At 38.9% G+C, this 26,575-nt stretch overlaps 1 protein-coding gene across 1 annotated transcript; it reads left to right on the forward strand.

The window, feature by feature from the left end:
• Positions 1–2,257: 2,257 nt before the first annotated feature.
• atf3 (activating transcription factor 3) lies at positions 2,258–25,831 on the forward strand. Its single transcript, XM_048536410.2, has 4 exons — positions 2,258–2,403; positions 21,985–22,223; positions 22,393–22,500; positions 25,010–25,831. The coding sequence occupies exons 2-4, from the start codon at positions 21,993–21,995 to the stop codon at positions 25,205–25,207; spliced, it is 537 nt and encodes a 178-aa protein (XP_048392367.1). The 5' UTR covers positions 2,258–2,403; positions 21,985–21,992; the 3' UTR covers positions 25,208–25,831.
• The last annotated feature ends 744 nt before the right edge of the window (positions 25,832–26,575 follow it).

The raw sequence follows: 26,575 nt of genomic DNA on the forward strand, positions 1-26,575 counted from the left end.
CGTTGCAAAATCTTCTAACTTATATTCCACAAAAATGTCCTAAATGTGTGTTCCCCTTTTTGTTATTATAATTAAAGTTGTGACAACGTTCACTTGATATCTACGTCAAAAGACCTCTATAGCTTGAAAGCAGGGCAACTGTATCTTAATGGATGCAAGGTGCACTCAACAGCAGACTCCCGAATCCAATCTGTTATATATGCTTAGGGGTTGTAGTTTACACTGATTAGAAAACCAACAATGAACTTCTCCAACCCTATATGCAACTGGTTGACAATCAACGAAGAACTTAGCATTCAATAATCGGAGTGCAAATATAAAACAGAAAGTCCAAGTATTCAAAAGTCAGTAAAATAATAATTTAGGATATTGTGTCAAACAAGCAAACAGGAAGATAACAACATTTTACTGTTAGGAAGCACTATTGAGAATATGGTTAATACCTGAGTCTTATATGCTGTGCGTTATTGTTTCTAGTGTTGTCGCTCTGTGTAAAGTTAAACCTCTATTTATAACTATGCTATTTAACGTCAACTTTACACCACGAAATTTGGAACCGCTAGTAAGCAAGGAAAACACTAACAAAAATGTATATCAATAAAGAAGTCCTTAAAATGTCAGAATTGTCGATTACAGATTGAACTGTGAACTGGTACTAAACGTTTGAAGAAGTGAACGTGCAATAGTTCCAAAAGATGAACGTTTCGACTTCCGTTTTTTCCCCAAGCATTCCTTTCGCAACTGCAAGAAGTTAATGACTGGTTTCATCATTTTCGGGTAAATTCCTCAAAAGCTGACATTCAACTAGAGATAATTAAACATTACCTACCTCCGTAAAAGAATCCAGGACATCCAATTCCCTTTTCAAACTTTGTTGATTAGTACAGAAGAGTTGAGTTCTCCTTAGTCCTAAATCAGAGTCTGGTGAATTTATTGTGGGTGTCAGGTCTATTCACTGAATAAATGCGCTAATAAAGAGCAGTGATTGAGGGGATAACGCCGCGGAAACAAATTCCACTAACCATAGTCATAAAAAAAAGTCAATTCAGTGATCACATAATATATTACAGACCATCAGATGCCAGCAATATACAGTCAGTCATCAGTTTTAACATGCGTTTGCATGTTTTTAAGGTATGAATAAGCGGATGGGGAGGTTCGAATCACCGTTAAGGTCAAAACCAGCGGCACTCAGCGATCATCGTTAATTACAGAGTTTGCGAAGTCTAAGTTTCTCCACGAAACACCTAGAAACAGATCCACGTTTACGCTGTTTCAAATGAATTTTATGTTGGAGTCCTAATTATGTACTGAGTTAGTACTGAATTTTATATTGGAGTCCTAATTATGTACTGAGTTAGTACTGAATTTTATATTGGAGTACTAATTATGTACTGAGTTAGTACTGAATTTTATATTGGAGTCCTGATTATTTCAAGTTGGCTGTTTGAAAAGTAATCGAAACAACTTTTCAGATCTCCTGGTCAAAGCTATGTTTTTGTCTGTGTGGTCAAGAATCCGTACTATCTCGACGGGCGCTACACTAATATAAGGGTTTGTTCCAGTGATGTTATAATTATTGTTACGTTTTGTTCGGCTGTTTTTTTGTTCCTCAATTTCAGTTAGAGGTCGTAACTTCTCGAGAATAGATACCAAGGTTACATATCCGGGACCTTTAGCGTTATAAACTAACTTAATTATGTTCGATAACAAAGTGTGAAGCTGGATGAATTATTGTTGAGTTGGTTTCTCCCAATTTGCCAGAGCTTTCAATTCGAGGAAGTGAAATAAAAACTGTGTGCCTTGAATTCCTATTTCTGAAGTGGATCGTCAGGTTTCGATTTTCCCCCGTTCATTATACACAAGAAATGATACTTAAGAAAATGTTTCTATGTAAAAGAAAACCCGCGCAGTCAGCACGAAAGAGTCTATTATTGTTCACAAAATGAGATACATATTTTGGAAAACATTGTCCTGGAAATGTCTTGTCTGTTTTAAATAAGCAGCCTAAAGCTCAGTGTTCAGCTCGTTTCCCCATCAGATGCCTGCTATCTACGGTCATTTCGCTGTTCGGAGCCACATTTCTTCATTACTATGCCATCACTGACTTTAATCAAACTGATGTGATCCTCTTATGGTGCGGGCAGCTCAGTTTCCTTGGATTGGGGCTGGTTGCATCACCAGCGAGAAAGCTTCCCTTCTCTATAAATAGAATGACGTCAGGGAACTGGGCTTGTAAATACCAGAGGCTCACACTCACTGTATATAAAGCCAGTGATGCAACCCCGAGCGGTGTTCCGCAAGTTTTCGAAAAGCTGGAGCGACTCGACTGCTGGACACAGGGACCCCGCCGCCGCTTCTTCCGCAGCTGAGAGCAGCCTCCGTTCTGGGGCAGGGCGTTAGGTAAGTGCCCCCGGTGTGAGCAACTCAAACCACCACCCGCGCCCCCCCCATCTCCCCCATCTCCCCCAGTGCCCGAGGAAAGTCATATCAACCGGGGATTGATCGACAGTGATGGCCACGTTTCCGTACTTTTTAATTGTTTTGGTCCGCCCGACTCGAAGAATAATAATCCATCGCGCCCAGACTGGGACCCATCCTTTCATCCCGGGGAGGTTTTCCTTGCAGTATGTGGGATCAGTCCACCAGCAGGAATCACTAACTCAGGGGCTGGTAGTTAAATCTAGCACTCGAGAGTAAGGAGGCTCTTGTTCTAACCCAGGTCTTTGCTTTTTTTTGGCTGGCGGATTGAATGAGCCTTCACACTGACACATCACTAAGGGCCCGGGTTTTCAGCGGTTTCTTTTTCTTTTCTCTCATTTACTTTCGCACGGGAAAAGAAAAATGTTACAAGACGTAATTTTAATCAATGGCTTCAAGCCGTGGAGTTGTTATTTTAAGGGGTTGTGAGCAGACCCCTCCCCATTATAAAGTAACCCAGAGGCCCCAGATCTGCTTAGTCAGAACACTAACGTCAGTGGTCAGATGATATTGGAGGAGGTTTCCTGTAAAAAGGGCTGAAGTTCCCCAATCGCTTTGTGGCTAGTTAGTTCCGAAGTTCGTACGTTGTACTGCCTGCATGTGCACACACGGTGGAGACATTGAGGATAGCAGATCTGACAACAGTTTTACAATAGACCATTGAAGAGGTTGTAACTGGGCACTTTGTGGGGGGGGGGGGGGGAGGTGGCGTTATCTCAAGGTAACCGGGAATCGTCAGCACGATTTTGTGAACGGGAAGTCACTTTTTTAGTCAAGTTAATTGATTTCTTTGTAGGAGTAACTTGGCCATCTAGTGTTGCAGTGGTACTGTTCCTGCCCTAGACCCAGAGGCCTGGGCTCAAGTCCCACCTGTTCCAGACGCGTGCAGTAACTTGATTAGAACAGCTTGATTAGAAAAATAGGTTCAGTTAAAAACAAATGAAGAAGTAACTTGCGTTGGACATAAAGGAGAGCCTGTAAACATACTGCATTTGGATTTCCAGAAGGCTTCTGACAAGATGCCATAAAGATTATTACATAAGCTAAGTCAACTGGGATGGGAGATTGGCAGGCTAAAAAGAAATGGAATATGCACATTTGGATCTTTTTCTGCTTAGCAGGATGTGATGAGTGGAATCCTGTAGAAGTCTGTGTTGTGGTCTCAGTATTTTACAATTTGTATCAATGACTTGGATGAGGAGAGCAAAGGCATGGTAACTAAAGTTGTAGGTAACACAAAAAATGGGTAGAACATACATCATGAAGAGAACATGCTGTGAAGGTTGCTGTCTGATATCAATAGTTTGAGTTAATGAGTAAAATCTAGCAGCTGGATTTTAACTTAGGAAAATGTGAAATTGTTCATGTGGCAGGAAGGATTAAACAAAGCACAGTGCCTGCAGAAATCCAAGGTGCAGAGAGATCTGGGACAGTACTTCCTGAACATGTCCCTCTGTAACCATGTTTCAAAAGCATGAACATTATCACTGACCTGTAGTGAGAACAGAGAAGGAGAAAGACAACGAGAGTGCCAGGGGCTGGAACAGAGTGGCCATTGCTGCCGTGGAAGTCACTAGCCCAAAACCTAAGCTTTCAATCTCATTTGAGGTCTTGATCCCACTTGTGGATGCCCTAGTCTAGGTCTAGGTTCACTAAGGAGTCCCAAAAGACTAGTATGCAAGTACAGTAAGCGATGAAGAAGGCTAATGGGGCTATCCTTTATTACAAGAGGATTTAAACAGATAACTAAAGATGTTCTGGTTCATTATACAGGGTATTGGTGAGACCTAATCATGAATAATGTGTACAGTTTTGATCTCCTTATTGTGCAAGTGTATAAATGCATTGAAAAACGTGTTGTCCAGTTGTGGTTGCCTGACTGCAGGAAAGATGTGGAAGTGTTGGAAAAGATGCGGAGGAGATTTACCAGGATGTTGCTTGGGGAGGAGGGAAGGTCTTACGAGGAAAGGGTGAGAGAGCTAGGTCTTTTCTCTTTAGAACGAAGGATGAGAGGTGACTTGATAGAGGTGTACAAAATGATCAGGGGTATAGATAGAGTGGACAGTCAGAGACTTTTTCCTAGGGTGGAGGTAGCTATTACGAGAAGGCATAGTTTTAAAGTGAGTGGAGGTAGAAATAGGGGAGATGTCAGAGGTAGGGTCTTTATTGAGAGTGACCGGGACGTGGAATGCATTCCTGGGAAGGGTGGTGGAGTCAGCCTCATTAGGGGCATTTAAGTGGCTATTAGATAGGCGTATGGATGATAGTATAAGGTAGGGGTGGAGATTAGTTAGACCTTAGGTTTAGGGTAAAAGTTCAGTGTAACATCATGGGCCCAAGGGCCTGTACTGTGCTGTATTGTTCTGTTTTCTAGGTTCAGAAGAGGTTTATAAGGTTGGTACCTGGGAAGAACAGGTTGCTTTATAGGATAGGTTAGACAGACTGGTCTTATTTCCACTGTCGTTTTGAAGAGTGAAGGGTGACTTAATTGAGGTATACAAGATCTAGTTTCATCTTGACAAAGTAGTTGTGGATAGAATGTTTTTCTCTTGTGGCTGAGTCCAGAACTAGGGAGTGTTGTTTAATAATTAGTGATTGCCCTCTTAGGGCAGAGATAAGGAGGATTTCTTTCTCCAATGGTTGCTCAACTTTGAAACTCTCTACCTTGGAAGATAGTTGAGATGGGGGCTCGAGAGTAATTTTAAGAAGGTGGGGTAAATAGATACTCATTAGGCCAGGGAATCAAAGGTTATTGTGTGTCGATTTGAATATGTGGAATTCTGAGTAAATCCAGAACTGAATGCTGCCATGAAGAAGAAAGATAATATATCCATGTGAATTTGTCTAGTACATGTGACTGATTTGCTGATGGATACAGAATTCTGACTTGATTATCTGTGAGCATTTCCAAAATATAATGGCAATGTTGCTTTTGACTGATTCAGTTTGTTTTCCACATATTTAGTCATCCTAGTTGTTGGAAACTCCCAAGTAATGACACCATATGTGCTTTGCCACATTTACCAGATAGTCCATAAGTTTCCATGTCAAAGCATAGTGCAATTATAAAAAAGGAAGAGAGACCACCGTTTATATAATTTGTTTCTTACAACACTGGAATGTCCCATATGGGTTTTGGAGACCATGGAGTACTTCTGGAGTGCAATGGGAGATATTGTTTCAAATTGCAAACAACATCTCCTATAAATAGTAAGTGATAATGACCCAAATTTTATTTTTTGATTAATTTGATTGTGGGAATAAGAATCAACAGGAGATTAGACATAATTCCTCTGCACTTCTTCAAGATACTGTGACAGAATCTTTTACATCTGCCCTAGAAGATAGATATGGGTTTAGTTTAGAGTCTGATCCAAAAGATGGCATCTGTCAATGCAACGCTCCCTCTGTAATGCATTCAATTGTCAGCTTGAATTTTGTGCTTAATCCTTGGAGTGGAACTTAAACACACAGCCTTTGACTTAAAGGCAAAAATGCTACCAACCTATATGGTGAAAATATTCTTTCAGTTCTGAGATGAACAGTTAATATAATTAAATGATTTGAAAATGTGATCTTGTTGGGGAATAAGGTTGTACTTTGACAAATGGTTTGGAATGCCAAGTAATATTTTTGCTGAAATGCAGCAAGAATATGCCAGTGTTCAAGATACCAATTTCTACCTCTTTTGTAATGCTCCATATCCTCTGACACAGACATCAGTATTTCTAGCTGATATTTGATTATTGTATCATGTTATATTTTAGTTTTTACACAAGAAGTGGAGGATATCATTACAGCATTAATAATTATACTATGATAATAAGATTTATCACTGTGTGCTTCACAAGGAAAAACTTAATTTACTCAGTTCAATATTACTTTCTATTCTGTGGAAAGTTAAACACTGAATGCAATAATTGTAGTTTTATAATTTTCTAACTTCCCACCTCACTCAAGGTACAAAACCTTGTAATATCATTATTGTATTGTGGTATTGTAGTTGTAGGAATGTTAAAATATCTCCCTTTCTATAGTTCTTTTTGCAACTTCAGAACATTCTCCCTGTGCCGGCGTGGGTTTCCTCCAGGGTGCTCTGGTTTCCTCCCTCAGTTGAAAGATTTGCAGGTTACGTGGATTGGTCATGCTATATTGCCCATTGTATCTAGGGATGTGTAGGCTGAGTGGATTAGCCATGGAACATGCAGGGTTAGGGTAGGGCGTGCATTTCAGTTGGATGCTCTTTGAAGGTTTGGTGTAGACATGGGCCAAATGGCCTGCTTCCGTACTGTAGGGATTCTATGATTTCTATCACAAAGTGCTTTAAAGTCAATGATGTCATTTTAAAGTGTATAAACTGTTATAAGAAACAGGATAGCCAATGTGCTCACAGCAATTGCATACAAACAACAATGTAATGTTTGGATAATCTGTTTTTGTGATATTGATTTAGTGTTAATTATTGGGAGAATGTCAGGAAGAAATTCATGCTGATTTCCAAAATAATCTCGAGTCCACTAGAGTACAGACCGGGTATCAGTTTAAAGTTTCATCTGAGAGATGTACATCCAACAGGGCAGTACTTCCTTAGTACTGTAATGGATACAAGGGCATAAATTTTTGTGCCCAAGTCCCTAAGAGGTTAAACTCCTATTTTGTAAGTGAGGCAAGCATGCAACCAGCATCCCTGGTTGAAACTATGCAGAATTAATGGCTACCATGATCAAATTTCTCACTATATACCATGTAAACTCAAGGAATGCCCTAAGCCTTGTTCTGATAAGCCTGAGTCTACCTCTGATTAACATGGAAGGATAACTTATCTCACATGATTGAGCAACAGATGAAGCTAGCTGTTTCAAGCTGGTACAATGCAATACCAACTCAAGTGGTGTTTGCTACCATCAAGGTATTCTGCCTGTCTCTCAAATAAGCAATGTGGTATATGAATTTCAGTTCTGGCGTGATACGAAGTATGTACTGGCAAGTTGTATCAAACAGCAAATCCCTTCTGCTGTTCTTAACAAGCAAGTTACTGGCCAAGGTACTAGTCAATGAATCCACACTTGCAAAATTCACAGTACCGTAACTAATATTAGCTGTGTTTCTGTAACTGGACAATATTTGCTAGATAATTCTGAATGTGAGAGGAATTATCCTGACCAACAATTTAGGATTGTCAGTCAGGCTCACAATGTTGCACACAAGCATGTACTGGAAGCTACGTATATGTGAATACACAAGTCCCTGTTCTTTGTAGACAGAAAGATAATGTACATGCAATGTGCCTATTTAAAGTCAACAAAGTACGTGACAACCATTCACTGGTTTGTTTTTCAGGGCAAAGCCCTGAGCACTGAGTCAAGCTGCCTGGTTTAAAATTTGGCAAAGCCTGTCCATTAACAGTATATCAGCATTAATGGGTGCAACCTCCCTGGCAATATCTCTGCCAATCAGAACCCACTTGACGACAAATCAGCACACTCCTCTCACACAGTATAAATGTTTGTTTCCTCCTTGAATTTGAAATCTTGTAAAGATTCCTGGAGAGTGCAACTCAAAACTTTGACAAAATCTGTCTGTTTACATCTGGTTGAAGATAAACTCCTAAATCAATAATCCTTGGAGTGACTAGATTGACTAGACTGTGATGTATCAGAATAAACAAACTACAGTGTCATTGTTATTGCAGAATGGTTGCATCACATATTTCAGAGGTATAAACAAGGAATTATCATTTGTCAGTTGTGAGGAATAAGGTAAACTAATGTCTAGGGAATAAAGAACTCTTCTGAGATATTGACCATTAGTTTAAAAAAGTAAAACAAAGCAGGTTATTGTGCATTATTGTGAGTCAACATTAGTATTTGACTCTCCTCAAAGTAGACCCTAGGGTTGATTTCTTCTTGTTAAATATGATCTTAAAAGGGATAAGTATTGGTGCTATTTTGCTATTGCCAATCTTTTAAATTGCTGATGTGTTTGATACAGGAAATTCCATAAACTGTAGTCATTAACATTTTATGTGTAATAGTAGAAGAGGAAAAGTACAATTTACTGAGTCATTATCAATTAGTAATTGAAGGTCACAATGAACTTTGATTGTAATTTAAATTAATTTAATCCAGTGCTTTGTGTTTAATGTGAGGATTAATTAAATCTGCTGTACACATGACAAATCTGTCACACAGGTTAAAGTTTCTATTTCATTTGTGGTTAGACTAAAACTGTCTTAGCTAAAATCACCCTCTTTGCTAAAGTTTTTCCTGACAGCTGACTGAGTAGTATTTGCAACTAGCCATTGTTCTAATCCGCATTCTACGAAGGGTGTTGGAGTTTTTGTTAGTATGCGATAAATGAGAAAAACAAATGTGATTTTTGTAGTCATCGGGAACGTCTGTCTGCGAAAATGGAATAAGCCTATGGTATTACAATTGAAATGGAATCCACAGATACTGGTAACTGTAAATAAAATCATAGAAATGTGCAAAATTTCATTTGTGGTCCCATGGAGACAAATAATTAACTGCTTTTGATAGTACCATTTATGATTCATTGCCTCTTGACTTTGCAATTGAGGAAACTTCCTCTTTGCGTGAGCTGGTACATTCTAGCTGAGGTTTAAAATGAAATTAAGTGTTATAATATAGCACTGAATTTTCTCTTAGGTTTTGGAACCCTGAGGTTGCATTTACTAGTAGCAAGACCAGAGGCCCAGTCATGATCGAGTTGGCGTTCTAATTGATGGCTTGAAGTTTTGGAGCCTCAGTAATTCCACAAGAAGAAGTGGCCATTGCTGAGGCAATCTAAGAATGCTTTCAGGGGATGTGGACATGGGCAGTATTTATTTTCCAGCCCTGATAGCCCTTTGAAAGATAGTCATTTGCAGCAGTTCAGACACTACAAGAGCACTGCAAAATGGTGATGCTGTTGGAGGAGTAGGCACAAGTATTGGGTTGTAGGAATGAGAGCCAGAAGGCCTTGTGAAGCAGAGGGAAAACACCTGTTGTGTAATAGATTGGATTACAGGTGTGACCTTTTCTGCCTGTAATCCTGTCACTGGCGCATGGAACCTCCAGCTTCGATCCCCTGGCCTGCCAAAGGGAAGTTGCCTCCATTGAGCTGGCACACTCCTCAGATGGCAGCAGGCCACTTTACCAATTAGGCTACAGAACGGCCATAAATTAGATCCTTCCAATGTTAATTGGCTGCCTACCTCTGTAGAATGGACAGCCAAACCACATCCCAGCCTGTATCAATGTAAGTTCTGTAGTGGCAGGAATGCATTGTGCAGTCATCCCAATGCAGCTCCCTTTTGTTTTCTTAGCTGATTCTCCCCCAAGCTCACACCATCAGGACTGGAAGTGTCAACCTATTGACTCAGATAATATACTGTAGAGGAATAGAATTGAAGACAATAGTTGCATGTTTAAAAAAATGCAGAGAAAACCTAATAGAAAAATTTACCATAGAGAAATGGCGGATAAAGATAATGTAATAACAAAAGCATGACAGAAACTTTAGGAGTTTTTCTTCTGGAGAGGCAAGACAGTTCAGTGAAATGGACTGAGCATTTCCAAATGGCTTCCAATTTGATTGCATTCACACTGGGTGTTAATAAGAAGGGACCTAGAGCATTGTTGCAAAGAAATGTACCAAGCACATTTGACCCAATAAAAGCGTAATTTCATTTGAACAAAACCTCAGGATTAAAAAATCTTATGTAGAAAAGGTGGAATATTGGGAATATTTTCCCAGGAAAAAAGAAAGCAAAAAGTGATTTCATGGAGTCTTAAAATGTTGTGAACAATTTCAACAAGGGTTATAGAAAGAAATGTTCCTATTGTTGGAAAGTTATTGAGAATGAGAAGAGAGATTATGAGAAATTGCTTAATCAGTTAGTTGTTGGAGCATGGGGTTGTTTTGTTGCAAAGAACTGTTGAAGGAAAAACAGCTCTACAGATTAACAGGTTTTTTTGGAAACAGAACCGAGGAGTAAGAATATCTATAAATTCAACAAAGAGCCAAAGGAAGAGTTTGCAGAAGCACCTTTGCTCGCTTGTAAACCAACATAGTCAAACTACATTGTATATAGTAACAATAACATTGTTTGAGTTCCAGCACTAGCATTAGTAATGATGTGATAATGACAGTATAATGCAATAATGTCACTAGATGATGACATCATTTTGGTAGTGCAGTTGTTTGCTGATGAGCAAGAAAACGAACAGCATGGAGACTTTAAATCCCTGGACGTGTAATCAATTTATGTAATTGCCAGTAATATTACAGTAAAGATTGTAAATAATTTAGAACATTAAAACTATGCCACTTGACTCAATAGGCCAATAACATAAAACAAAGAACTGGTGATGCTGGCAATCTGAAACAAAGAAAAACAGGAATTGCTGAAGAAACCCAGCAGGCTGACAGCATCTGTGCAGACTAAACATAGTTAACATTTCAAGTCCAGTGACCCTTCCTTTTAACTGTTTGAAACGTTAACTCTGCATTCTGTTAGCAGATGCTGCCAGACCTACTGAGTTTCTGCAGCAGTTTCTGTTTTTGTTTGACTTAATATGTCAGTATTTGTGCTCCAAATAATTGGACTTCCACCATACTATTCCACCCTATCAAGATATTGTTCTGTTCCTTTTATCGTATTGACCTATTTCCATCTTTAAATGCATCTATACCCATCATTCAACTACCTTTTTTGTGTTGATAATTTCCATTCTCATTACTTTGCATAAAGAAGTTCCTCCTGAATTTCTATTGGATTTATAGGTGACTATTTTATTTTTTAACTGTGGCCCCAGCTCTGCATCCATTTACCCCCACTGTACCTCAGTGAGTGGAAACCTCTGTATACATTTAAAAATTAGTAGTAGGTTAACCACTTGGCTGTTTGAGCTTGTTCCATGATTCAATATGATCACAACTGATCTGATGTTAAACTCCTTTTCATACTCTTGCTTAGCCCCAATAACCCTTTTGAACCTCCCCACCACGGCTTATCAAAAACTATCTATCTCTGCCTTAAAAATATTCAGACAATCTGTTTCCACCACCTTACAAGAAAAGTCCATAGACTCCCAACCCTCAAATAACAATTCTCCATATTTATATCTGTTTCAAATGGGCAACCCTTATAAATGGCAACCTCTTATTTTTAAGTTCCCCCCCCCCCCCCAGCTCTAGAGTCTCCTACCAGAGAAAACATCCTTTTTCATGTACACCATGTCAAAAATCTTGTATTTCATGTAGTTACCAATAGTTTCTTGCTTTGTATTTAAAACAGAGATAAGTTCTTGATATGTAAGGGGATCAAGGTTATGGGAAGTAGGCAGGAGATTGGGATCCAGGAACCTATCAAAATGGTTGAATGGCATCGCAGAATCAATAGCTGACTGGCCTAATTCTGCTCCTGTATCTTCTAGCCTTGCTTTCTGTCTCTCTTCCTTCTTGAATGAAGGGTAACATAAGCTACTTTAAGCTATCTAATGGAACGTCCCAGATCTAATGATTTTGAAAAATTTAAACCAACACATCAACTATCACAGCAGTCAGTTTTTAAGACCCATGATGAAACTAATCACACCTGGGGGCTTGTTGATTCGTATTTGTACCAAGCATTAATCCTTTGATTGTAATAATCATGGGTTCCTCTCCTTCTATTTCTGATTGACAGCAATTTCTGAGCTGTTACTTCTATCCTCTATAGTGTAAGCCAAATCAAAATGTCTCTTAAACTCAACAAGCATCTGCTTATTGATTCCCAAACTCATTCTATAGGACCAGTGGTCACTTTGTTATCTCTTTTTTAAATGAAAAACTGTTTTTACTCTCACTGTTTCTGTATCTTTACCTAGCCTTCTGTTTTGTTCTAATTTTCCTCTCATTAATTGTTTGTTTTTTTAATTATCTGCCCAATCATCTGACCTGCCACACATCTTAATGCAATTTTACGTTTTCTTTAAGCTCAATGTTACCTTTAAGTACCTTTTAATTTAAACATGGAAAATGGGTTCATTCCTTGGAAATTTTATTTCTTGTTGAATTGCATCAATTCTATGCATTTTGAAATATCTCCTTAAACATCCACCACTGTATTTTTAACTCTATTGACTTAACCTTAGCTTAAATTGCTAGGTCAGTTTCATTAGTTTGGCTTTCATGCCCTCCTAGTTGTTCTTTATCTTAAGTTTAAAGTATTAGTATTAAACATACTTTTCTCTCTTCCAAACAACAATTGTTATGATCAGTGTTGCCTAGGGGTATCTTCAGTATGAGGCAGTTCATTAAAACTATCTTGTTGGTCAGTACTAGCTCTAGTAAAGCCTGCTGTCTTGTTGCATCGGAATATGCTGTTGTAAGAATTACTCTTGAAAATAGTTTATGAATTCCTCATCTAAGCTACCTGTGCCCATCTGATGTATATGTAGACATCTCTATAAGTAGACTAAAATCCACACAGTAATCACTTAATCCTTTCCCTACTTATGCCCTTCATAATTAAAGACTTTATTTCAGATCAGTTCTCAGTTTCCCTTTCTTAGAGACAAGACCTTAGCCTGTTCAATTTCTTCCAAATTATTGTAACTTCTGGCACCATCCTTAAGTCTCTTGTTGCACAGCACATTCTACAGTATTTCAAAATCCATTTCATAATATGGAAACCAAAACCACATGAAGTACTTTCAGCCTGGTTTAGTGATGTTCTTAAACATTTAACATGTAATGTCTATAGATGAAGTAAACTTGGTTACAGGGATGTCAACTCGTTATAGCAAACTTAAGGTTATTAAAGTTCAAAGAATAAACAGTTGACTCATGTTGCTTAGCTAATGTTGTAAATTCTGCAACAGGAAAAAAGATGAATCATGCAATAAGTGGATAATTTAAAAGAAATGTTTGGTTTTTTTCTGGTAATTGATACAATATTTGAACCTAGAAGTTTTACAGGCAGCATTATCGGACAAAAAAGTGGATAGGACTTGCTGCTTAAACTTGAGTCCCAAAAAAAAAATGGTGGTTGCAGCTGCCAGCTCTTCGTTGTGAGAAGGAGCCTCTGGAGATGGCCTGGGGCTGCAACTGTTGTCAAAGTGACTCTGTTAGGGGGAGTCAGCATTGAAAATCTGACCATATCTCAGTGAGGTGCTGGCAATTCCCCTCTAGGTTCCTTCTCAGGATTGCTATAAGTGGGAGGCCTGTCTGCCAGTGCCTTCAGTTTGCTCACATGTGAGCACTTGCATAAGGAAATTAACTGAGGTGGACAACTGTAACCACTTCCACCTTACCCCTTGCATTGGTCAGAGCTAGGAACTCATTAACCCATTGACATTGTGTGCTTCTGATCTCACCATCACATCCAACCTGGCAGAAATTGCAAGGTACCACCCTAAGGGAACTGGATAGTTTCAGAAGTCAGAACTCTTCCTCACAGGAATGATCATTACGTGATGGGTATCCCTTTAGGTAGTGTTTCAAGTTGGCATTAATGTGATTCGATGCATGAACAGGTAGGGAATAGAGGGATATGGACCATGTGCTGGCAGATTGAATTAGTTTAGATTGGTATAGACATTGTGAGCAAAAGGACCTGTTCCTGTGCTGCACTGTTCAGAGTTTTATGTTCATTTCCAAACCATTGTTCACTGTTTGACGGTGTCACTTGAGGCACCAATCAACACCATGATGTGCAGACCCTATAGAAACTGCTTGCAGGTATTTTAAATGTGATCAGCTCTGTAATGCACTTCTGGCTGGTTACTCCTTGTGCTGACATTAATCCCTTTACAAAAATATGATAAACATGAGGTAAACTAGTTTAAGGCTTCTCCTGATCAACTTGGAGGCTCTTTAGCACTAAAAATATTCAGTGAAAACTGCCACAGTATTCTGATGAAGGGTCTAGGCCCAAAACGTCAGCTTTTGTGCTCCTGAGATGCTGCTTGGCCTGCTGTGTTCATCCAGCTCCACACTTTGTTATCTTGGATTCTCCAGCCTCTGCAGTTCCCATTATCACAGTATTCTTTCCACTTGGTATAACACCTTGTTCCATTATATATTGTATTCTTACAACATTGGTGACAGCTCCACCTTCTCTCCCTATTATCTACCCTACCTTTCCAAACAACATATTGAGATTCAGTATGTGACTAGGCACATTCAGTGAGGCTGTTAGCAAAAGGTTTTACACTTGCACTATATCATCTTTGTCAATTTATTTCTAATGCTTCAATATAGAAGCACTTAATAAAATAGCCTGATTTGATGTAAATTTGACCCTTGTTTGAATTCTTTCCTGCTGGGTCCGATGGTGAGCTTCATTGCTTTTAGTTATATTGTTCTTTAATTTTTCTCCCTTGCTAGTCTATTAAGGTAGAGGATGTTCTGAGTGTTTCCTTAGCAATAGAAGTGAAACATTCCACTTGCTCGAGTGAATCCATCCCTATTGAAAGGCTTCAGTCCTTCCACGCACTGACTCCAGTTCCCAGTTTTTTACTTCGGCTTTGTCCTGCTATGTAATGTGGTTTATGAAATAATTAATTCTGCTTTTCTAATAGGTAAAAACATGCCTGGTCAATAGAAGATCTGAAATAATAATAGAACAAAATGCTCAATGATGTTGTTCCATCTTTTCTATGGCTATCACTCGAGCTATTTTCCATTGTACTGTTTGTCCCCACATAGATCTCAACAACAGTCCTCCTAGGTATCCTCTATAATACCTAATCTACTCAAGGTCTATGCCAGTTATCCCAACTCAGGGAAGAATTGCCCAGGAGCATGAAACTATTCCTGCTAAGCCTCTAAATCAAGAGAGCCTCTAACAAATAAAGTGATACCATTTAACATTCACATTCTTGGACTGCCAGCTTTATCTCTCTGTGTGCTTGACTTGGATGTGATTATGTTTGGAACCAAATACTTGTTCCTCCTTCTGGACTGCACCTCCCTAATCCATAATCTTTATCAACTGGAGGAACAAGAGCAACAGATAGCATCACCCTCTGCAAGCTCCCCTCCAAGCCACATCCATCCTGCCCTGGAATTATATTGTCCCTCCTTCACTGTTGCCAAGATGCTATGTTGGAATTCCATTTCAAGCATCGCTGTGGATGTACCTGCACAACAAGGCCTGCAGAAGCTAACCCCTAACACCACCTTTACAGGTGATTGGGGATGGGGAATTAATGCTGGCTTGGCCAATAATGCTTGTATCCTTTGAACAAATTAAAATAAATCCCTATTCCATTAAATGCAACTATGGTTTTCAGCTGTAATTATTATGAAGTTGATACTTACACTTGTTGAAGACTTTTGTATGTTGCCCAGGGAGGTTTACATTAGAGCCAGAGATAGCAACGCTGCTTCACGGCTGTGTGAAGGTGATTGACAGTATTTCTTTGTCCAGGTACCATGTTATTCAGGGTCTTCCTGCCACAATCGTGACAATTACTACTTGCAGTGGGGTTTCTGTAGTGTAAACAAGGCCCATGGTTTGTGTGCACATCACTTTCACTGTAACAGCCATGTTTAAGTCTGTAGTTTGTCATTGACTCCAGCAGAGCAGATTTTTTTAGTTGTGGACGCCACTGGCTGAGTCAGCACCAATTGCTCAGCCCCAACTGCCCAGAGAGCAGTTAAGAGTCAACCATATTGTACTGGATCTGGTGTCAAGGACAGATTTCCTTCCCGAAAAGATATTTGTAAACCACATTGGATTTTATGATGATCAACAGCAGCTACATGGGTGCCTTTAATATTTTTTTACATTCCAGAATTTCTTAATTCAATTCAGCTTTCACCACGTGCCACAATGGGATTCAGATTCATGTCCACAGAACAATAGACTGAAATCCAGTGATATTATCACCACACCACCATTTCCCAAAATGATTCTCAAAAAATGGACTTTAAAACGTTAGAAAGGGGGAGAAACTGCTATCTTGATCTTTCACTGTTTTTACTGTGATTCTGTATGAAGGTGGTGTCCACTATCATCAGAAAATTTCACACTTTGTATGATAAAGTAGCTCAAGCCATCATTTAAACAATACAGCACTATCTCCACAATAGTTTGGAAACTTGGTCTTTGCTATCAATATTTTAACCCATTAGACATCTGTTGAAAGTATATGTTGTAGCCATCATTTGTACAGAAGAGGCATCGATCTATAGTGTTGTAGACTGCTGGAGGGCTCATTTATGTTGATGTTGATTCTGAATGCAAAGTGCAATGTACAACAGCAGTCTTGCAAATGAATAGCTGTTGATTTCACAGCTATTTACTGGCAGACATATCAATTAACTGTCATTCATGTCTGCATGCTGGTGTTATGTCACCTTCCTGTTGTTGGATTCTGCATAGTGCTGCAGGATGTAGTCATGTTGATTTATTGCCATGAGTGCTTATGGGTAAAATTAATAGTACTGTTTGCAAATGGATTCTTCCAGTAAGTTGATCTGAGTTGTTTGAAAATAATCACAGATATAATTATGTGCTGGGACATCGTACTGCACCTGAAGAATATTTGGTACAATGTGAAGGTTTGCAGTGTTTTATTTCTCTGTCCATTTTTACTGAAGGTTAGTGAATTAGTTTAGATAAACTGTCACTGACAGAGTGTGATCCTGTCGGTAATCTGTTACTGTATGTACTTAACTATCTACAGATGTGGCCTCTGCTTACAGGATGGCAATGCCACTCTTAAAGAGGAGTGGACATTTGGAATTTTGTTGTGATGAAGGGTCTAGCCCCTAAACGTCAGCTTTTGTGCTCCTGAGATGCTTCTTGGACTGCTGTGTTCATCCAGCTCCACACTTTGTTATCTTGGAATTTTGTTGTGTTTGGTGGTCCTGACCCAGTCACGGCCCTTATACATTTCAAATCTGTTTCCATTTTTGCTATTGGGATCTCTTGATTCAGCTTCACTGAAAGACAGCACCTTTTTAAAAACGCAGCAGTTCTGAATACTGTTTTTAAAATATTGCCTAAATTATGCGCTCCAGTTTCTCTAGTGAGGCTCGGCCCCCACAACTTGTAAATCTGAATTCTGCTACTAAGCCAAAGTTCACTTTGTATACAAAGGCTGAGAATTGCCTTTGAACTCTTGAGGTTGCTGGAATAATGGCAGAAACTCTGCATCGACAAGTAACTGCTGCTTTTGCTAATCTTTTGAAAGTATGAAGACTGAGGAAGTTGTGGCAAGAGATATGCATCTCTGAAGACAAGACGTTATACATATTGGTCACAATCTTAAAATTAGTTGAGGTACTTGATTAACCCTGACTGGAGCCTTGATTTTTAACTCTGATCAGGATTGGGGTTAGAATAGGTGTGAAACCCACATGTTAAAGCCTGGAGAGATTTTATCTCCTTGATCATTGAAAATGAATCATTTTTAACTTTTAGGATCTGACTCCTGACTACATCCTGGAAGAACCACTATTTGACCAGAGGGGAGAGTGGGAGTTCAGGCAGTTGAATTCATTGGGCACTCAGGTTTGGGACTTCCAGCGCACTTAGCTCAAGCACGTGTATAAATCTTTACTGTTCCAAATTGCTTATGATCACAACATTGATCAGATCTCTGCTCTTAATTATTGTTTTACAAAAGAGAAAGGGAGTTAGTGACTGGTGATTAGTCAGATAGAAAAGATTTCAGATTTCCATTTTGAATATAACACTTCTGCCACCATAACTAACATTTGCTGTCATGAGAATTTTTTTAAAACTAGTTAGAATAATACGGTGCAAAGGTGTTTGTTTGTTTATCTGTTTATTTATTCCTTTGTTAGGGGACTACCTGTTCCTACGAGGTGGGTTTGAGCTCGGCCACACCAGTTAGTTCACAGTCTGTTAACTTCTGCAGTCAGGTTGAGGTAGTTGACTAGGAGCAAAGGGAGGGGAGTATGAAGTGAGACAGGATCTCTGAGAACTGGTGAATGTGTAAACTGTTAAGTGAGAGGAAAATAGTACTAATGCCTTCTGTGAAGGGAACAAGGAAAAATCTTTGTAGTGGAAATGGGTGGAAAAGCTCACCCCAAATGAACTTCAGTGGTTCAAACAGATGACTCAACACCTTTGCTTGAGGACAAATTGTGATTGGCAGTAAATGCTGGTCATACTTGTGATGCCGACATCCATGAAATTTTAATAAATTCTCCCCTCCCTCATTTCATGGAATTTTCTTCCGTTTCAGTTTCTCAGAGCTCCCCCCTCCTTCAAAGTGGCAACATTTTTGGCAACAGTATTGAGTTTGTATAAGTGTGTATATATGGTGTGTAAATTATTGAACTGCACTGCTACCTCTGATTAAACAGCAAGCAAACACATAAAGACACCTGAAGGATGATGTTATTTTGTCCTGTGTTGTACCCGGTTCCATTTACTCTTTACCTTAGCATGATGTTAAGCGAGGTGATGAGTTATGCATATGGAGATCAATGAGACATGCTTATAATGGTTTCAAACCTATAAATGCCTTTGCAACACTGCCCTAACAGTTTTTAAAAAAAAATCCTAATTGTGGCAACGATTAGGAATGGAAACGGAAGTGCTATGTACAGACTGCAACCCTAAGATCTGACCAAAAACATTCCTAGTTGATTATGTAACAGAATGAATGATTAATCACTGAGGCGTTGACGGCACAACATTTTGAGCAAGCATTTATACTAAGCAGTCAAAGAACAGCTGCCTTCAAATCTCAAGCTATAACAGATCTTCATAAAACAATGCAACGTCACACCTTCGTTGACATCTCCCTGTTGCCTGGATATACACAATATTTTCAAATTGGCCTTGAGTTGATCCTGGGTAATTTTATCTTGTGCCACTCCCAGATTAATTCTTAGTTACAACACTTCAAGAGCAGGACGTTCATTCCTGAGTCTACAAAGACTACTGGCTACTCTGCCAGCATTTACATGACTTTACAATGCAGAGTATTTCAGTAAGTTTCTCAACAGCAGCAAAATCAGTGGAAAAATTGCATGATACAGGCATTCATACACTTGCATTATTTTATTTTGAGAAGCTGAGACTGAGTTCAGTCAAGATGCACTGAAAAGCCTTTTGAAGAGGAGGAAGACCATAGTACAGAGCCAAATGACAAAATGAAAATCATTTCATTGATTTGCTTCCGTCTTTTCGCTAGTTTTACTGTTTTAGTTTCAGTGTACTGTTTGAGATTGTCATGTTGAATTAGCAGCAGAGTCACTAAGATTAGGTTAGGTCGCATGGGATCCAGGGAGAGCTGGCTAACTGGATTCCAAATTGGCTCGATGGTAGGAAGTAGAGAGTGATGGTTGAAGGTTGTTTCTCGGACTGGAGGCTTGTGACTTGCGGTGTGCCACGGGTTGGTGCTGGGGCCATTTTTACTAGTTTACATAAATGATCTAAATGTGAATGTGTGTAAGGCATGATTAGTAAGTTTGCAGATGGTACAAAATTAGGAGCTATCATTGATAATGAGGACGGTTATCAAAAACTTCAGAGGGATCTTGATCAGATGGGGAAGTGGGCTGAGGATTGGCAAATTAATTCAATACAGAAGAAGTGTGAGGTGTTGCACATTGGAAAGTCAAACCAATGTAAGACTAAAACAGTAAATGGCATGATCCAGAGGAGTGTTGTGGAACACAGGGACCTAGGAGTACAAGTACATAGTTCATTGAAAGTAGCGTCACAGGTGGACAGAGTGGTGAAGAAGGCATTTAGCATGCTGGCCTTCATCATTCAAGGCATACAGTATAGGAGTTGGAACGTTATGTTACAGTTTTATAAGTCATTGAGGCTGCACTTGGAGTATTGTGTGTAGTTTTAGTCACCCCTGTTGTAGGAAATACATAGTTAGACTGGATAGTGTGCAAAGAAGATTTGAGGATGTTGCCAGAGCTAGTAGGCCTGAGTTACAGAGGTTGGTCAGGATAGGATTTTCCTCCTTGGAACAAAGGAGAATGAGGAGTGATTATGTTTTTATTGAGGCTGTGTAGATAAGATGAATGCATAGTCTTTTTCCCAGGGATGGCAGATTGAAAACTAGAGGGCATAAGTTAAGGTGAGAGGGGAACAATTTAAGAACCTGCGGCAACTTCCTCCAAGTAGAGAGTAGTGCATATATGGAATGGGCTGCCATAGAAAGTGGTTGAGGCAGATACAATAGCATCATTTAAAAACATTTTGATAGGCACATGGATGGGAAGGGTTGAGGGGGATATGGACCAAATGTGGGCAATTGGAATTAGCTGAGTGGGCACCATGGTCAGCATGGATCAGTTTGGGCCGATTGGGCCTGTTTCCTTGTTGTATTACTCTGACTCTAAGATTAGTCTTCTGCACAGTCCAAAATCTGCTGACTCCACACGGACTGTAAAAGAAGTGGTACAATTAGCCTAGGTTACAACAGTCATGCACTGAGACTTGCTGCCTTGCCTTGCCCCATGCATGTGCAGCGCTGCCCCTCAAGCTATATGGAACCAATTCTTTCCATCTAATCAAGAGGGATACTATGGATCCTTGTGGTCTATGGCTAATTACTTAAAAGATGAGTGACCTTCACACTTAAGGACCACTTTGACAAAAGTCAGTTCAGAAAATAAAGAATAGGAGTGCATATCTTTTTCAGAACCAACCAAGGGCTAATTTTAACGCTGTGTTGCCTGATGGCAGATAAATCACCCAAACACCAAACCGGTTTTGCTCAAATTTTTTTTAGTTATATGCACAACTTTAAATGCTTTTTTTTTACACATGAACAATTCATAAGTATGCACTTCTGGTGGGGAGCCTCACTCAATGAAAATACAAGCCTGGAAATTATACAACTCTGTTTGTTTTAATGGGTAGGAAGTCAGTTCCTTCGGCAGTGGATGACAATGCCTGCCAAAAATACACGAGCAGAATTTTACATTCCCAGGAGCAGGTTTACAGGTAAGTGGGAGGGAAAAGTTGAGAGTTGTGCCTTTCATGCTGCCTAGAACTCTGTTGCAATTTTCCCTGAGCCAAGTTTGAAACCTCCCCAGGTCCCACTCTTTGACCTGTTGTTGAAGAACGAAGGAAGAATGGTAATTCTCCTCTTCACCCCAGGTCCAACAACATCCCTCAATCCCCCATCCCTCAATCACTTATTTTAGAAATAGTTATGCAAGCTGTATGTAGTAACAATAAGAGCTTTTTTATTTTAGAAAAAGCATAGTACTGTAACACATGGAGTGGAATCTAAGTTCATGATCTGGTCTGAGATTTTTCATTTCACCTGGGGATTTGGGCTGGATAGAGACAAGGCATTTCTCCATAGGGAGAGGGAGAGGGAGAGGGACCATCAGTTTTGGGCTACATGCGAATACTTCTGAATGGCATATTCTAGGTTGAGGTAGGCATATGGTGAAGTGAAGAGAGACGTAAGCAAGAAAAATCATAAACCAACATCTGGAAATTTGATTTTAATCCAATTTCCTTGAATAATTTCATGTTCGTTTTTTTTTGAACAGCCAGTACCATGATGCTTCAACACATAGGACAATCATCAGCATCAGATGTCAGTACAGCAGCAGTAGTTCCTTGTATTTCGCCTTCAATGTCTTTGGTATTTGATGAGTTTACAAACATTACCCCTTTGGTCAAAGAAGAGCTGCGATTTGCTATTCAAAGCAAACGGATATCAAATGGAGCCTCAAGTATGGATTATTTAACAGCAACTGAGAGCTCAAATGAAGCCGTAGAAAGAAAGGTATGTCATTTAGATATATACCTTGTAAATACTAAAATTGTACCATAATGTGAGCACTAAACATTACAACAGTGTGAGGAAAATACTGATCTTATTTCATTTTGGGTTTTGAGGCATTGCCATCACTTTTCAAATTCAAGAAAGTGAATTTAGATATTTATTCTTTTAGGTGACGCCACAAGAAGATGAACGAAGAAGGCGGAGAAGGGAAAGAAATAAAATAGCAGCAGCTAAATGTCGAAATAAGAAGAAGGAAAGGACGGACATATTACAAAAAGTAAGTACACTTGGGTGCATAATTCCTTTTGGCCAGACATACAGCTGCTTATGGAAATGGCATTGCACTGTTTTGACACGTATTACCTACGTGGCCGCAGCCTGGGAAAATTGTCTCCTTTTTTAAAAAAATACTGCACTGGTCACATTTTTTTTGTTTCCAAAACACTAATATTTGACTAGCCAGGAAGATGTTATTCCTTACGTAGATTGACCTTGTTCCCACAGTTGCAGTCTTTCTACATCAAGCGTAGCATGCAAATTATTTGGTATTGTCTTCTGCAATGTGGTCTCGGGTTACAGCTGACTGAGGTAGAATTGAGGAAATGTGTAATTAGTTACTCATGGGTGCACCTATAAGGAAAATGAACCTGAAAAATTTTAAAAGGAGAAAGACCTTTGAGATTCACAGGTGTTAATAATGGAGTATAATGTCTAAATAAGGCCCTGTCTGAAGACACACTTCATTTTTGTTATTTAGAGGTTACTAATTCTAATAATAATTAACTCTAACTCTAATTGCGGTGCTACTTTCTGGACAGCTACAATGTACATATGCAAAGAACGCACTAGAACTAATTCCTACTGAATGAGCTGAGTACAATTGTAGAAAACTTGCTCTTTGTGTACGTAGTATGACAGAGGCTTAAACATGGCCAGTAATTTTTTTTTAGTTACCTCCTGATTAAGTTAATACAGTTCAGGGAAGCTGTTCTTATCATGTTCTGTCAGAATATTATTGATCGCTATTACTATCCACAATGGCGATTCCTGCCAAACTCAGTGCTATCCAGCTGTTATAATTGGAGATTTCCCTGCTTAGTTATGGGAGCGTTCCTTATTCAACTTGGAATAAAAGTAAGAGATTGGATGCAGATGGAGAAGGAGCTCAATAGGGATAACCATACAAATGTAAAACACTATTTTGAATAAAACAACTTACTTATCCCAACACACAGCTTACATCCAAAAGGAACTATTTGAAATATTTTCCTAATGGTGAAAGATTAGAAACAGTGGAAAAACAGAGGCTTTGGTGAATATGTATGCAAATCATTAAAAGCTAGATGTCAAGTACAAAACATTTTTCAAAAAAACTAAAGACAAGGAAATAAAATACAGTCAACAGTCAAAACTCTTGACTCTGTCTTTTATCTTGTGATTCTGCCAACAAGCACACTGGGGAGTCCAAAACTCGGGCATAGGTCTAAGGTGAGAGGGGGAAAAACGTAGAATAGACTTAAGGGGCAACTTTTCATAGAGAGGATGGTTGTGTATGAAATAAGTTGCCGGAGGAAGTGGAGGCTTTTACTATCACAACATTTTAAAAGGCATCTGGATAAGTACATAGGAAGCGTTTAGAGGAATATGGGCCAGATGCTGGCAAATGGGACTAGATTGATTTAGGATATCTGGTCGTCAGAGGCAAATTGGGCCTGTAGTACCTGTAGATATGCTGAGTGTTGATCAAATGCCAACCAACAATGTCTATTGGTGATAATGGGAACTGCAGATGCTGGAGAATCCAAGACAATAAAGTGTGAAGCTGGATGAACACAGCAGGCCAAGCAGCATCTCAGGAGCACAAAAGCTTTTGTGCTCCTGAGATGCTGCTTGGCCTGCTGTGTTCATGCAGCTTCACACTTTATTATCAACAATGTCTATTCTTCATTTTCGACCTACTTTTAAATTATTCTCATCTGAATGCCTAAGTAGATACATGTGGCTATGGTTGCTAACTTATTACACAAACATAGCTACAACGGAAGTTCTAGTCAGCATATCTACAGTACTTAGAATCAGAGTCGTACAGCATAGAATATATCAAAAATATCTTGCTGATTTCTCAATCCAAATAGTGCAAGGGCTGTTTCTTTCTGTTTGACTTTTATTGCCAGGTGTCCCTAAGTACAGTGAAAACCCTTGTTTGTGAGCAGTACAGGCAGATCATAATAAGCAAGGATATACAAATTAAAGTGTATAACAGCTATATGCAATGTTAAAGTTAGATGTAGGGAGCTTGCAAGGAGTCGCCCGGTGTTAGCATCATCTTGAATCTTACCTTCCACAAAAAGCTTTGTACCTACATTGAACATCCCATTTTTTGTCAATCTGAGGCCTTTGCTATGGGAACAATGTATGTTTGTAAGCATGTCATATCCACCCATCAGGAAATCAATCTAAATGGACCCTGAAATGGTACAATATAATTGGGAATACAGCACTTGGATAGTTTGAGTCTTTTGGACTACATTACTTGAGGGGTTAACACAATCAAATAGATAATATTATTCTAATAAATTTCCCCAAATCAAATTTTGTTTAAATTTTTGTATGTCAGTTTGATCTCTTATGTAAAATTTCAAAGTAATCAATTTAGAGGTAATGAATGCTAACATAAAAAGGGGAGGAATATGTTTTGCAGTACTTTGCAGTACTCAGTGTGTAATTTTTAAAAAATCAACAGATTACTTAATTGACAATTACTGAATATGATCTCTTGCCCCTAGGAGTCAGAAAAACTGGAATCTCTGAATGCAGAATTAAAAGCACAAATAGAAGAATTGAAAAACGAGAAACAGCAGCTGATTTACATGCTGAACCTGCATAGGCCAACATGTATAGTCCGGGCTCAGAATGGGAGGACTCCAGAAGATGAGAAAAATCTTTTCATCCAACAGATCAAAGAAGGAACACTACAGAATTAAGTCATAAAGGAAATGAATCTTGGATCCACAGAGTCCGTCTCCTTGGAGGCACCAAGAACAGAAGTAGCTCCATGTTAGTATGTTACTAACTTTGTTAGGGAAAGACTGTTCATTTTGTCAGAAGAGTTTGCACTTTCAGCATAATGGATATCTTCTGTTTCACCTTTTGACTGTCATACCTGGAAAAGTGCTGCATTACAAATTGCATGCAAACAGGAGAAAATGTATATTTACTCTCTGCCTTAACATTAGGCTGCACACAATTATTTTTTATTATTGACGCAGGCGTCGTGCCTTTTTTTGTCTTTAATTGCTCTTGACCTGTTGATGTACCAGCATGCCAGCCGTGTTTATGGTAGTTACTTTGGGTCAGTGTGACACACTTACATCTTGGAAGCTTTTATTCAGCTCTGTAGCATTTATGCCAGTTGTCTAGGATGTTATTGCAAGCGTGTTACATGAGTTTCAGAAAGGAAAGCAAAGTTACCCCAAAATCTAAGCATGTATATTCAAGTACTCAAGAGATTTTATTGGAGTGCTCTAACTTTTTTCTACACTGTGATAGTTGAAGTGTGCATTTGATACATTTAGTAATAAAAACATTGTCGTAACATTTAGTTTGGTCAGTTTTATAGCCGGGATTTCTTGGTTTTTTTTTAGTTCGCAGATTTAATAGTTGTAATTATGATTGCATACTCACTTGTGATCTACAAGATTGTTTGCTGATAATCTCATAACTTTACTAGGTCCACTGTCAAACTATGTAAAGTAACAACAGACATTTAGGTCAAACTCTCACTTCAGTCATTCTGTATTTAATCTTTCATTTTCCTGTCAATAATAGGCTCCTGTTTTTTTTGGAAACATACTGCAAATCAACCTACAAAGTACATTTCTTTGGGGTAAATGAATGGAGTTAGTCCTTTAGAACATAGGAGTGTGAGCTGGAATAGGCCAGTTAGCTCTTTGAACCTGTATTGCCATTCACTAAGATCATGACTGAGTTGTGATCTCATTCCCATTGTGCATTCCCATAAACCTCAATTAGAATGTTCATCAAAATCCATCTAACTTTTCCTTAAGTTCCATAATCGACTGCTTTCTGCAGGAAAATACAACATAACAACCCCTTGAGAGGAAAGATGTTCTCGTCATCTCCATTTTTGAAGAGAGACTTCTTTATTCTGAAACTGTGTTCTCTAGTTCTGGTGTTCTGCACTGGAGGAAGTATCCTCCTGGTATCCATTCCATAAGTCCTAACAACATCTTTATGTTTCAATAAATTCAACACCCATTCTTCTAAGTACCAGTAAAGTGTACTGTGAATTGCCTGGGAGCTTGTAACTGAATTGTGTTAATTTTTTCAAT

The sequence above is a fragment of the Stegostoma tigrinum genome, chromosome 9 (genome assembly GCF_030684315.1).
Source record: "Stegostoma tigrinum isolate sSteTig4 chromosome 9, sSteTig4.hap1, whole genome shotgun sequence".
Classification (NCBI taxonomy): domain Eukaryota; kingdom Metazoa; phylum Chordata; class Chondrichthyes; order Orectolobiformes; family Stegostomatidae; genus Stegostoma; species Stegostoma tigrinum.

Excerpts from the sequence above, each read along its gene's own strand:
- atf3 (XM_048536410.2), top strand. The coding sequence starts at position 21,993 with ATGATGCTTCAACACATAGGACAATCATCAGCATCAGATGTCAGTACA. Across the intron at positions 22,224-22,392 it reads ATGAAGCCGTAGAAAGAAAG|GTGACGCCACAAGAAGATGA; the intron begins GTATGTCATTTA and ends TTATTCTTTTAG. Across the intron at positions 22,501-25,009 it reads GGACGGACATATTACAAAAA|GAGTCAGAAAAACTGGAATC; the intron begins GTAAGTACACTT and ends TCTTGCCCCTAG.